Source organism: Megalops cyprinoides, chromosome 1, assembly GCF_013368585.1.
Source record: "Megalops cyprinoides isolate fMegCyp1 chromosome 1, fMegCyp1.pri, whole genome shotgun sequence".
NCBI classification, from domain to species: Eukaryota; Metazoa; Chordata; class Actinopteri; order Elopiformes; family Megalopidae; genus Megalops; species Megalops cyprinoides.
The window spans coordinates 35,603,808-35,617,837 of record NC_050583.1 but is presented as its reverse complement, the minus strand read 5'-3'; the positions used below and the strand labels follow the sequence as shown (position 1 = coordinate 35,617,837).

Here is a 14,030-nt window from a genome sequence, read left to right as displayed (position 1 = left end):
GCATTCTGTCAAAAATGACTACTATCTGATTTTTTCAGATTATTCTGAGACTGTCCAATATGATTTTATAGGTCCCCTCTGACTCATTTATACTGGAGTACACACACACACTCATCTATGCGTGCACACACACATACACACCCAAGTAGCATGGCAGATCACTTGACACAAGTAAAGCCTTGAATAATGTGTTGCTGAGACAGAATACATAATAGCATGCATTATAGCATACAAAAGTATTTCAACCTGATGGTGACAAGTTCAGGTACCTGTACTGAACGACATGGACAAATGTGACCATCCAGTCCTAATTTGTGCAGTTGTATTTCTCTCAGGTAAACAATACATCTCTCTGAGAATGAATTAGTGATAGATTAAGTTGAATACAAATACACATAGATATTTACTGCAAGAAAACCTTTGGGTGTGTAAGCTGTAGGCATAAAGGTAACACTTGACAATATCTATCATTTTATGGGTATCTGAGTGCTGCTGCATATTCAAAACTCCAGCTAAACCTCTCTGATATGAAAGAGACATGAGTTGAAAAAAAGTTGAAAAAAGTTGCTGAAAAAGTTGACAATGAGTTGAAAGATAGTATTCAAATTTTTCTCTGCTGGATGCAAAATGGGCAGCGTTCTTGTATTCTTTAAAGTTTGGATAATGTATAGTTGCGTTGTGTTCAAATTCAATAACGACAAGATTATCTGTTCATTTTGATTTAAGTCATTGACATTTCAGCCTTAAGGCTTATTCTTTTTGTAGCTCAAGAATATTGCTCAGTTATGAGCCATGTGACCGTACATGTAATTTAAGGCAATGCCCAGGACCTTATCATTCTCCTTCCATTTAACACAACTCTGAGGGGGAAAAGCACTCACCTCTGTTGATTTCAATAATCTCCTCTTGTGCCAGGGGACAGTCCCCTCCTACACCTCCTGACCCTACCACCCCACCCAGCACATTTCCCAAGATTCTCTGGGGTGAGGCAGTGGCCATTGCCAGGGCATCGGGTTTGCAGTAATTGGGTGAGCCAGGTTGGGGCGCCCGGGGGATATGCTTGTTCTTCTTTTTGGGCAGCTTCTGTTTGGCCATGGCCAGGGAGTAGTACATCCCAAAATTGTTGACGATGACAGGGACAGGCATGGCAATGGTCAACACACCAGCCAAAGCGCACAGTGCGCCAACCAACATCCCCGACCACGTTACCGGGTACATGTCCCCGTAGCCCAGCGTCGTCATGGTCACCACAGCCCACCAGAACCCGATGGGGATGTTCTTGAACATAGTGTGGTCGCTGGAAGAGGGGTCGCCTGGGTCAGCGCCGATCCTCTCGGCATAATAGATCATGGTGGCGAAGATCAAGACCCCCAAGGCCAGAAAGATGATGAGGAGGAGGAACTCATTGGTGCTGGCTCTCAGGGTGTGGCCCAGGACCCGCAGGCCCACAAAGTGGCGGGTCAACTTGAAAATTCGGAGGATTCGGACGAAGCGCACCACCCGTAGGAAACCCAGTACGTCCTTGGCTGCCTTGGAGGACAGGCCGCTCAGCCCCACCTCCAGGTAGAAGGGCAGGATGGCCACAAAGTCGATGATGTTGAGGGTGCTCTTGAAGAACTCAATCTTGTCGGGGCAGAAGATGACGCGGAGCAGCACCTCGATGGTGAACCAGATGACGCACACTCCCTCCACGTAGGTGAGCCAGCTGTCAGTGACCATCTCAAAGACGACCTCCTCCCGCGTGATATTGCCCACTGTTACGTTCTCTGTCTTGTTGTACAGGGTGTTGAAGGCCTCATGCGTCTCCAGGCAGAAGGTGGATATGGAGATTAGGATAAACAGGAGTGAGCCGAATGCCACATACTGGAGGATGAGAAAGAGACAAGAGAAAAGGTGTTGATATAAAGACACTTAACTGGGGGAAGGGGAGTGTGAAAATGTAAAGATTGCACACTAGGGGGCATAAAGAGTGACAGTCAGAATATGGTTACAACAAGAAATTAACATTGAACTGAATGCTACATGACATTGACCAAGAAAATCTGCAACAGTACATCACTCTTTATCACAGATGAAGGTGTACAGAGATATTGAAGAAAGAGTGAACCTAACACCAAAAAACTGGTGTGAAAAAAGTGGAAGGGGGGATTAATAAAGTAGGAGCACACAGCATGCTGCAGTCTCATTGACACTGCACTGAGATATAGAGAGGGGAGAGAGAGAGAGAGAGCAGACAGAGGGAGGGAGGGACGAGGCTGATTAATGACGGTGCTGAGTGCAATGCACGGGTACCACAATCAAAACTGTGATGTCATGTATGCTCTAACTGCAGATATATGTCCATTGATCCATCATTGTACGTAGCCACCTGTATAAACTGTATACCTCCCTGTCTCCCTACATCTTCAACCTATCTGTCTTGATCAATACACATCTGTTAATCTATCTATGTCTTCCAATTTCTCTCTGTTTAGTCTACTCAGTCTCCTCTCCTCTTTCACATTTTGCCTTGACCTCTCTCTCCCTCTTTCACCCTCTACCTATCCCCCCCACCTCTGGTTCCACTCTCCTCTCACAGACATATTCTTCCCAGAGTCATAGAGCTGCCTGTGTGTGAGACTTGAGGTCCTTCGAGAGATCTGGCTGCAGAAAAGCAGTCATCTTGAGAAATGCCTTATCAGATCTCAAGTGACATACCCTGAGCTAAAAATCCATTATTTCTGCTCATGTTTACAGTCAACATGCCGCAGAGCTTTACATGTAACCCACTGACAAACAGGTGAAGCATTCATTCACTGCAATTAAATTACAAATACACACACACACACACTGACACACATACACACACACAGATACACAACTGTATGTCTGTGTTCTTCTTCTTTCGGCTGCTCCCGTTTAAGGGTCACCACAGCGGATCATCCGTTTCCATCTCTTCCTGTCCTCTGCATCTTCCTCTGTCACACCAACCACCTGCATGTCCTCTCTCACCACATCCATAAACCTCCTCTTTGGCCTTCCTCTTTTCCTCCTGCCTGGCAGCTCCATCTTCAGCATCCTTCTCCCAATATACCCAGCATCTCTCCTCCGCACATGTCCAAACCAACTCAGTCTCGTCTCTCTTGCTTTATCTCCAAACTGTCCAACCTGGGCTGTCCCTATAATATACTCATTCATAATCCGTCCATCCTCATCATTCCCAGTGCAAATCTTAACGTCTTCAGCTCTGCTGCCTCCAGCTCCACCTCTTGCCTTTTCATCAGTGCCACCATCTGCAAACCATATAACATAGCTGGTCTCACTACTGTCTTGTAAACCTTCCCTTTCACTCTCGCTGGTACCCTTCTGTCACAAATCACTCCTGACACTCTTCTCCACCCACTCCACCCTGCCTGCACTCTCTTCTTCACCTCTCTTCCGCACTCCCCGTTACTTTGAACAGTTGACCCCAAGCATTTTAACTCATCCACCTCATCCTCACCATTCCGCTGTCCTCCTTCTCATTTACGCACATGTATTCCTTCTTGTTCCTTACTGGCTTTCATTCCTCTTCTCTCCAGTGCATACCTCCACCTCTCCAGGCTCTCCTCAACCTGCTCCCTACTCTCACTACATATCACAATGTCATCTGCGAATATCATAGTCCACGGAGACTCCTGCCTGACTCCTCCGTCAACATGTCCATCACCATTGTAAACAAGAAAGGGCTCAGAGCCGATCCTTGATGTAATCCCACCTCCATCTTGAACCCATCCGTCACTCCTACCGCACACCTCACCACTGTCACACTGCCCTCATGCATATCCTGCACCACTCTTACATACTTCTCTGCCACTCCTGACTTCCTCATACAATACCACACCTCCTCTCTCAGCACCCTGTCATATGCTTTCTCTGAGTCCACAAAGACACAATGAAACTCCTTCTGACCTTCTCTATACTTCTCCATCAACAAAGCAAACATCACATCTGCAGCACTCTTTCCTGGCATGAAACCATACTGCTGCTCGCTAATCATCACCCTTCTAGCTTCCTAGCTTCCACTACTCTTTCCCATAACTTCATGTTGTGGCTGATCAACTTTATACCTCTGTAGTTACTATAGCTCTGCACATCACCCTTATTTTTGAAAATCGGTACCAGTACACTTCTTCTCCACTCCTCAGGCATCCTTTCACTTTCTAAGATTGTGTTAAACAATCTAGTTAAAAACTCCACTGCCATCTCTCCTAAATATCTCCATGTCTCCACAGTTATGTCATCTGGGCCAACTGCCTTTCCATTCTTCATCTTCTTCATAGCTGTCCTGACTTCATCCTTGCTAATCCACCACACTTTCTTACTATCCCCACACCATCCAACCTTCTCTCTCTCTCATTTTCTTCATTCATCAGCCCCTCAAAGTACTCCTTCCATCTTCTCAACACAATCTCCTCACTTGTCAGTACGTTTCCATCTTTGTCCTTCAACACCCTAACCTGCTGCACATCCTTCCCAGCTTAGTCCCTCTGTCTAGCCAATCGGTACAAGTCCTTTTCTCCTTCCTTAGTGTCCAACCTCTCATACAACTCACCATACACCTTTTCCTTAGCCTTTGCCACCTCTCTCTTTGCCTTACGCCACATCTCCTTGTACTCCTGTCTACTTTCTTCATCTCCCTGACTATCCCACTTCTTCTTCGCCAATCTCTTCCTCCTTACACTTTCCTGTACTTCCTCATTCCACCACCAAGTCTCCTTGTCTTCCTTCCTCTGTCCAGATGACACACCAAGTGTCCTAGCTGTCTCCCACACCACTTCTGCAGTAGTTGCCCAGTCAACCAGCAACTCTTCACTACAACCCAGAGCCTGTCTTAAGTCCTCCCTGGACTCCACCCAACAGTCTCCCTTCTTCAACTTCCACCATTTCATCCTTGGTTCTGTCTTCACTCTCTTCCTCTTCTTGATCTCCAAAGTCATCCTACAGAGCACCATCCGATGCTGCCTAGCTACGTTCTCCCCTGACACCGCCTTGCAGTCTCCAATCTCTTTCAGATTGCACCTCCTGCATAGGATATAGTCCACCTGTGTGCACCTACCTCCACTCTTATACATCACCCTGTGTTCCTCCCTCTTCTTGAAATGCGTATTCACCACAGCCATTACCATCCATTTCGCAAAATCCACCACCATCTGATCTTCCACATTCCTCTCCTTGACACCATACAGCATAGTTTCCACCGGCACCCTGCTGGTCAACAGTACCGGTGGTAGTCATTGTTAACCCGGGCCTCGACCGATCCGGTATGGAAATCTGATGTATGATCTGCATATTTGATTTGGCATAGGTTTTACACTGGATGCCCTTCCTGACACAACCCTCCCCAATTTATCCGGGGACCGGCACTAAGAATGCACTGGCTTGTGCATCCCCAGTGGCTGGATTACACAACTGTATGTCTGTATATCTCTATAAGTCAAAAACATTTTCACATGATTGATAAAAACCAGCTGAATTTCAAACCAGCTGAAGGTCTGAAATGCTCCCTTGAGATTACCAGGACTGTCAGACTAATTCCCAGGACCTATTATTAGCATGAACTAATTTAACAAATCCATCATAGGACACCCTAAAAATTACATGCAAATGCTATTTGCATGTTAAGCACAGCAAAGCCTGATGAAACCATTTAACAACACTGTCAATTGTACTATGGAGAGTTTATTTCCCTCAAAATATTTTGCTTGTGAAGTGCAAAGTTCACATAGCATTCACATATTGCATTCACAGATGTACACATGCCATACATTTTGATAATATATGTGCAAAGTATATAAATAAAAACATTTACAAGATGTTGATCTGAAGTTTAGAAAATATGTGTTAAAATATGGTGGCCACAATGCATTTTAATCTTAACAGTTTCCAGTCTTTATCAAAAAAAGAATACTTGACAGGATTTTGACTGAACATTTAAATGTCAACACTGACAGTGCCAAAGAAAGAGCTGAGCTGTACTATCAGGTCCCAGGCTCATCTCTTTTCCTTGTGTTCGGTAAGTAGGAGGCATAATGTTTAAATCTTATTGGCTGTTGTCTGGAGAGCAGACTACTTTCCTTAGACAGCATATATGTCAACAGCCAATATAATTTCCATATTACAATAGTTGGCATCTAAACAGTTCACTGCTCTCCAGACTGTCTTCTCAAAAGACACAAACTGGCCTGGGTTCAAAAGGAAGAAAATACTGAAAAGTCCATGCATGTGACTCATCAAGCCTTCGTTGGTGAGGGGTGGGCACATTAGACTGGGAAAAAGCACTAAGGGGTCAGAAAATAAATGGTTAAGAAATCATTTTGAAAGTGGGATTTGCACTGGCACGCTCTCTGGTTCTCTCCCCATATTGGCAGTAATTCCTGCCAGAAAAAAAATGCACTCACAATACTGTGTGTTTTATCAATCCCACAATTTCACTGGAAGCAATTTGGCAATATGGGCAAAGTGCTAATTAGGACACATTTTTTGCTGTCCTTATTGGAATTTTCATTTGCATATATTGACACAAATCAGGAGTGTGTATGTATCAAAGTGTATGTACATAATTTGACTGAAGCAAAAAGGCCAATGCAAAGGGTAATACAAGGAGTAAAGTAAAGGATAACAGTATGTATGTCTTTACCTCATCTCTTCTGTCCATACCCTACCGTGTTCCTAATATTTCCAGTGTGTCTTTAATAAAAGAAATGGATTTGTATGTCTGTGTGTACTTTACTGTGTTGGCATGCACTGTACTGTCTGGGCGCTTTACTGTATACCTCTAATGTGTAAGGTGCCGTGTATCTTTATTATATATACATTATGTGTACCAGTGCTTTTCAGTCCCTCCATCTCGGCCTACATCCCCATTACCTGTATTTCTGTTTGCATTCTTCTTCTTGCACTCTATGCACCCCTGTAACATGTACTTCTCTCGCTCTCTATCTCTCTCCCTCAATTTCCTAGAGGCAATCTAGAAAACATGATCGTTACACTTCACAAGGCACAGTTTTTTCCATCTCCATCTTTCCCTCTGTCATTTCCGCCTGTTGTTCTGTCATCTCACGCACGCACCTGTTTCTTTGTCCCTGTTTAAACTCCAGTGTGCTAACCCATCTCTCACTCTCTTAGGACTGCATCGCTGCTTAACTTCACAGTGTCCAGTTAGTCACAGTTTGAATATTGTATTAACCACCCCTTTCTCTCTGTCTCTCAGTGACAGTGAGAAGAACCTACTGTATGCTTTCAAGAAACAAATTCACACAAGTAGGTTATGCAGTAGCTGGGGCAGAGGGTGTTTTATTTGAGTGCCACAGCAAAAAGACAACAAATACGTAAAATTGTTTATTCCCAGAATTACAGCGCTGTCCCAAGGTCCCAGATATATCCACCACCTGTAAATATCCAGCTGACACAGTGGGATATGTCTCAGGTGTGGGATATGGGTGCTGTGTGGTACAGGTAGTGAGGATTGAGTCATTACCATATGCTAACCTCTGCTGTCTCTGTTTCACTATGGCCTCTACAAATGGCCATGTTCAGGAAACCTTTTTTATTTTGATGAGAGGATGTAAAATAAAGAAAGGAAGATCCACTGGAGGAAGAGAAATAAAAGAAAGGGTGGAATAAATGATAAAAGGGGGAAAAGTTAGAAGTCATGGACCAGTGCAGAGGGAAAGAGGGAGAGAGACTGTGGGAAATAAATGTAACCAGAATTAAATTCATAAACTGGATAAAAGCACATGACCCATAAATAAATTATTTCATAAATTAATAATATATTTATGAGTAGCATATATAAATAGTTACATTGGCGTGGAGATAAGTGATGGGACATCAAAGTGAAAAATAAATATGCACTGAACAGGGACCCAAAATTTCAGCTTTACTGCATTGATGAGGGAGTTGTAATTTTAACATATTTAGGGGAATATAGGCTGGTAGATGTGTGGACATCATCATCTTGTCTTTATCCTGGTCCTCTACCCTGTCTATGCCAGCCTCAAAGTCAAACCTTTATTGCCATGGCACGGATTGTGGGAAAGCCTGTTTTGGAGCACACAGTATATATAAAAACAACAAGGAGAAAGGAAGCATGGAAACAAGAAGAATATGGTGATGCTGCCATATATCCCACAAGCCCCCCCTTACACAGCTACCCTTCTCTGTGTCAATCTCTCCATCCCTTCTTTTTCTTGCTCAGCCCCTCTCTCACTCTGCCATGTTTCTCACTAGTCTCAATGTGACCTAGTTTTCAGATTACTGCAGTGCTTTTCCCCTGTAACTCACTCACTGCCCAGGTTCTCCTTCCATCGGTAGTCTCTCTTTCTCTCTCTCTTTCCTTTCACCCCCTTCTCTTTCTCTGTGTTACATTTTGTTGGTGTCAATGTGTACTGTTGTCTGGTTAGTAATGTCAGTGCGTCAACCGCGCTATCCTAGTGTCAGTCACGGAGTCTGACACAGTGAAGTACACCACCTAGAAGCATTCATTCTAGTTCTGGAAAACCATAACTGTAGGTGTACATTTCCAACACACAAATCCTGTGATCTTTTGTTCAGAAACTACTGCAATGTATCACAACCTGCTATTGTACAATTTGCTTTACAACCCATGATGGCATTTCAAGTGATCCCGCCCCCACCCTCCAACAGAGATTTAATATGACTATATGAAAAGGCTAATGCAATATATACTTTACATTTTTTTCTGAAAAAACAAACAAACAAAAAAAGAACTATAATCTATAAGTACACCATGAAAAGCATTTAATATATTCTATTGTTAAACACACGTGTACTGTATGGACACATGCACTCATACACCTATACACACACACACCAACCTCGCTTGCTCACACAGTGTGCTTACATAGATATACGAAGAGAGAATTGACGAAAGTTCTCTCACTAATCTGATAAATTCAGCTGTCAGTTTCACACTGACCCAGACTCCTCTGTACCAAGAGAAATGGAGAGAGACAGGATGTGGGGGAAGAGGGGAAGAGATTGACTAATGAAGACAGGAAGAAATAGGGCAGGGGAGCCAGGAAAGGATAAGGGGGAAAGGAGGGGGGACAATAAACAAAAGTTGAGGTAGAGGGGAAGAGCAGAGTGCAAAAGAGATACGAATGGAAGTGGTAACAGAGAAAGAAGGAGACAGGGTATCAAAACATGCTATTACTATCAATTAGCCTGACAGGGTGAGCTAATGCTTTTGGTGCAGCACTGGAGAGCTCATCAAAATCTGTTAATACAGAAGTGACCTAACTATGTCACAGAGGAGGAGAATGATAGAGAAAACATAGAAGGACGGACAGGGAGGCGTAGGAAGGAAAGTAGCAGAGAGGGCACCACAGGAGGCAGAGGAAGAGAAGAAGAAGTCTTAAAAGCACCACAGAGAGACAGACAGGTGCAGGAACAGGTGCGTGCTATTTCAGCACAGAATCCGTGTAATCTACGGTGTAGTTTCTACAGAGAGGAGAGGAAGGAATATGGCATGCTAAAGCCACAGAACAGACCCTTCCAGGACAGTCCTTTGTGTCTCTGGTCACTGGTGTAGCTCTTAAGGAAATATAAAACAGCATAGTTTTTTTTTCTTTTCAAGTATTTGTTTTGCAAAAAGTCAAACAGGATAACAAAGTATGCTTGCTTTCCCCACATCATGCTGATTTAACCAGAAAGATTTCACTCCCTCTGATATAAAACATCTTCAATAAGTGTACAACAAACAAGCTCCACCTGGGATTCTAAACCATGGGTCCAATGTCTGGTGTCTGACAATTCAACTCTGCTTTCCATCAGCTCCAATGCAAATTAATGTCTCAGAACTTGCTAACTTGGGCAGTCTCTGGAGCCAGTTCTTTGTATTGTTCCAAAAGGTCTATCTAGTAGGAACATGACAGAACAGATTGCTCTGAAACAAATATAGAGCGTAGCTGTCGTTCAGTCTTGTACTCTACCCACCATTATAATATGCCATATTGTGGAGCCTTACACACCAATACCAGAGGTTTTTTATCAGTAGGGAGACCCATGGGTCCAATGTCTGGTGATGAAACTTTGGTTGGTTCATCAGATGGCACATTCCTGCAGAGACAAATTTTCCATCACATTGGCAACGACTGACACAGTATCTTTGCAGATACTGTCTGGAACTCAAAACTATAAATTGCATAGTATGTACCTGCATTGCACGGCACTGAAGTAATCCATTGCATTTATGTAAGCAGAGCATGAAACAGGCTAATATAGTGTGGTTGTCCCTGGTCCAGGTGGGTCACGTTATCTCCTGGTCTTGGTTCTACACATGCACATGCCTGTGTGTGTGTGTGTGTGTGTGTGTGTTTGCTTGTCAGAACTTGCTAAATCTGCTGCATTAGGTCTTCTACAGTTTATAGAGAAAGGGAAAAACCAGAGGGAAGGAAGAAGAGAAACAGCCAGGGAGAGCAAAGACATGGAAATAGTAAACAGCAGCACCCTCTGTCTTTTGACTAGTGGTAATGTTCCTGTCTTTTTAAATATGGGAAATCTCAGCAGTTCTCTTTCCCTCTTGCCTTCATTCTGTCTATGTATCTATCTGTCTGTGTACACAGAGCGGGCCCATGGTATATGCGATATAGGCGAACGCTAGGGGCGCCGTTCATCCATAGGGGTGCCCCAAATGACGGAAGAAAAAAAAATTCTAAAATTTTAATTTTTACTATTTTTTACTAATACTATTTTAATACTATTATTTTCACATATTTCAAAAAAGCCCACAACAACATAGCTACATAGCCTATTTTCTGGATTGCCCGCAGCATCACCCGGCGCATCACCCCCCCCCCCCCCCCCCCGCTCTGTTAGACTTACCTGATTGTGGGGGATGGGTGAGTTATCTGAACTAGTGAGTGACACTGACTGCGAAACATGATATGGTTAACATCAGTAGCCAAAATCAAATGTATATATCATGTCAAAGAAAAAGAAGAAGAGAAGAGGACGAAAAATGAGCAGCAGACAGAGGTAATGTGATGAATGAATAGTTTTTCTATTGCATAGTAGTTATCGTTGGAGTAGAGTGTTACTAGCTTACTTTGGACGATAGTAACATTCACTAATTTAATAAATAGCTAGAGTTAACGTCACTTACTCCCACCTTAAATTCATTAGGGAAAGCTGGAAAGACTATTCAGGTGTTTGGGGAATAACCTACAACATAATTTTGAAAAATACACTTTTTCTTTTAAGTGTGCTGCACGAACCATCCACTGTCTGCCTCAAGAAACCAGGCATACACTTTTATTGACATCTTATTCTAGTTTGCCAACGTTAGCCCTACTTGTAATAGTCAATTAAAATGCTTTTCCTTTTCCGTCCCCTTTTGTAATTAATAGTTGTAAGAAGGGCTGGGCGATAAAATGATAACAATAATAATTTCAATATAATTTTCCTCGATAGAAATATGACAAATGTTCGATATAATTAATTTCTATGCTTAGATAGCAGGCACAGAAATGAATCAAACTGCTAATCACGTCGCAGGAAAAGAGGTATGCATTGAGCAAGTTAGGTTACACGGTGAGAGGTATAAATTCAGGCTAGCAAGTGGTTTTGTTATAGACATAGTGACTGACAGGCTTGTAGTTGGAGAGGAATAAGCAAAATAAGCAAAATGAGCGACACCGAAGAAAAAGCAGTGCCCATGACCAGCTCGAAGGATGAAGACATCGTCGACAAGAAAGGTCACTCAGCTCCAGTAGTTTGGAGATATTTTGGCTATTTACAATCCGACAAAAAACAGAGCAGCGTGCACTGCAAATTGTGCCGAACACACCTGCCATCAAAGACAGGCAACACCACGAACCTGTTTCATCATTTGAAACAATATCACCCGTTAGAAGACGCAGAAAGTAAGAAATTACAGTCCCAAATGAGTGTTGTTAGTGGACCCTTGACAAGCACTAGGCCAGTACCCAGTGCGACTACCCAGCAGCAAATGATCGTATCAGCATTTTTCAGCACCATGCCTTACAACAAAAAACAAAAAGACACAAAGACATCACAAATGCAATTGCATATTGCATTGCAAAAGACATGCTTCACATTAGCACTGTCATGAGGGATTCAAGAAGCTTATCAGCTGTCACAGGGAAGCTTTAAAACCTGAGACTGTAGACAGACTTGTCTTTCTTGCCTGTAACTTGAAGGGTAATGGCTTTGCTTGTTTAAAACTTTTATAGAAGATACTGACCACAGTTGAGATTTTTCTTTTGTCTATTTATTTTGTTTACATTGTCAGCTAAAACACTTACAAAATGTTTCAAACCATCTGTACAAAGGGTTTGGCATGCTGACCAGAATTAAGATTTCTTTGTCTATTTATTGTTTTATTTGACATTATCCTTTAAAACACTTTTAAACTTTGCGGTCTGAACCATCTTACATGTGTGCTGTATGACACTGCAGCGCTTAATTTTTTTATTAAGAGATTTATTTTGTTGAGGAAAAGGATTGAAAAAGGACTTTACTTAATTTTACTCATGCATATTTTGATGTTGAAAAAATATTTTATCATTATAATTGTTTTGAATGTTCTACCTCAGATTTGTGAAACGTTCCACTGTTTGGCAAGTGTTTGTCATATTCTGACCATAAAGAACAGTTTAAAACCACAATTAACCGTGGTGGTGGAATTGGCTGCGATGCAAGGGGCACCAGCTAAAATCTTGCCTAGGGCACCAAATTGGTCAGGGCTGGCTCTGTGTGTATATATACTGGACAAGAAACCATTCTCTTACCACTTGTTTCCTTCATTTTTGCTCTATCTGGAGCTTTCCCTTCAGTGTCTCAGTCTCTCAACTGGTTCTGTATCTCCCCCTACCTTGTTCTTGCTATCTTCATTTCTACACGTGAAGCTCTACAGATCTTCACTGTCGATGTAAGCAAATTGATTAATAACATTGATTTTAATTATTGTGTGTATAATAACAGCATGGATGTGAACGTGTACCGCAACTGTGATGAAACACTGATTTAACTTAAGTGTCACCGTGATGTATGCACACCTATTCTCTTTAAAGTGGTCTCTTTACTTTGCAGCCTGACTACAACTACAGGCACAGTGCATGAGTCATGCAGTGACATAAATGATGGAGAAAGGCAGCGCAAACATACTGTGTGATAGAGTGCAGTGCCATCCAGCTTCTATTATCCAGTGGTATGGGAATCAGAGCATTAGAAAAGGAAGCGCAGAATCTTAAAGCACTATAATAGAATTAGGTGGACCCATTAATCACTAATTACACACCTAGTTCTATGAAGGACATTTTGTAACTCAGGTCTGACATCACAAAACATGAATATCATGTTGAGATACCTTTCAAAACACTACTGACCATAAGCAGACAAAAAATAAAATTGTCATGATCCACACTTTTCATGTGACTCTATAAACCATTCACAAATAAAAACTCAGCTTGTTGGGGCTTGTTATTTACTAGGACATCCCTGAAATGTTTCTGCATTTTTGCAAAGTCTGCAATGACAACCAATTACTACTAGAACACACCAATCCACCTCAGCCATACAGCCACCACTCCACCTAATGCTGCTACAATTATTTTGCACATACTTTTAATAGTTTTATATAACATTCCTCTCTCTAACGGCTACTTTAGGTGCATCCATTACCCCAATAAAGCCAACTGTTTATTAAAGTTTGTATTTTGCATTTATTTTCTATTCTTATTGGCAAATATATTACTTGACTATTACATTGAAAACAGGAAAAAATGTATCACTAATGACAGGTTTGCTGATACTGTTGTTACTGTTATCTGTGCTTGCTAATAATAATAGTGACTAATTATCTAAATTACCTCCTTGTGATTACTTTCTACCCATTATTATTTCCTTTTATGCAACTTTAATTAACTAGATACTGACAACAAATCACATATTTGGAAGAAAAAACAAGACAGTAAATCTTTATGACCAAATCAATAGATTTAATCCATAAATTCAATCCAACCAAT

The 14,030-nt window shown here is 42.1% G+C and overlaps 1 protein-coding gene across 2 annotated transcripts in view; it reads right to left on the bottom strand.

The window, feature by feature from the left end:
• Positions 1-14,030, bottom strand: part of LOC118775947 (potassium voltage-gated channel subfamily C member 1-like) — a 71,612-nt gene that overhangs the window by 32,982 nt on the left and 24,600 nt on the right. For both annotated transcript variants that reach the window (XM_036525939.1, XM_036525930.1), the window contains exon 3: positions 882-1,863. In XM_036525939.1, coding sequence (XP_036381832.1) covers positions 882-1,863 — 982 coding nt within the window. The remainder of the gene's footprint in view (positions 1-881; positions 1,864-14,030) is intronic.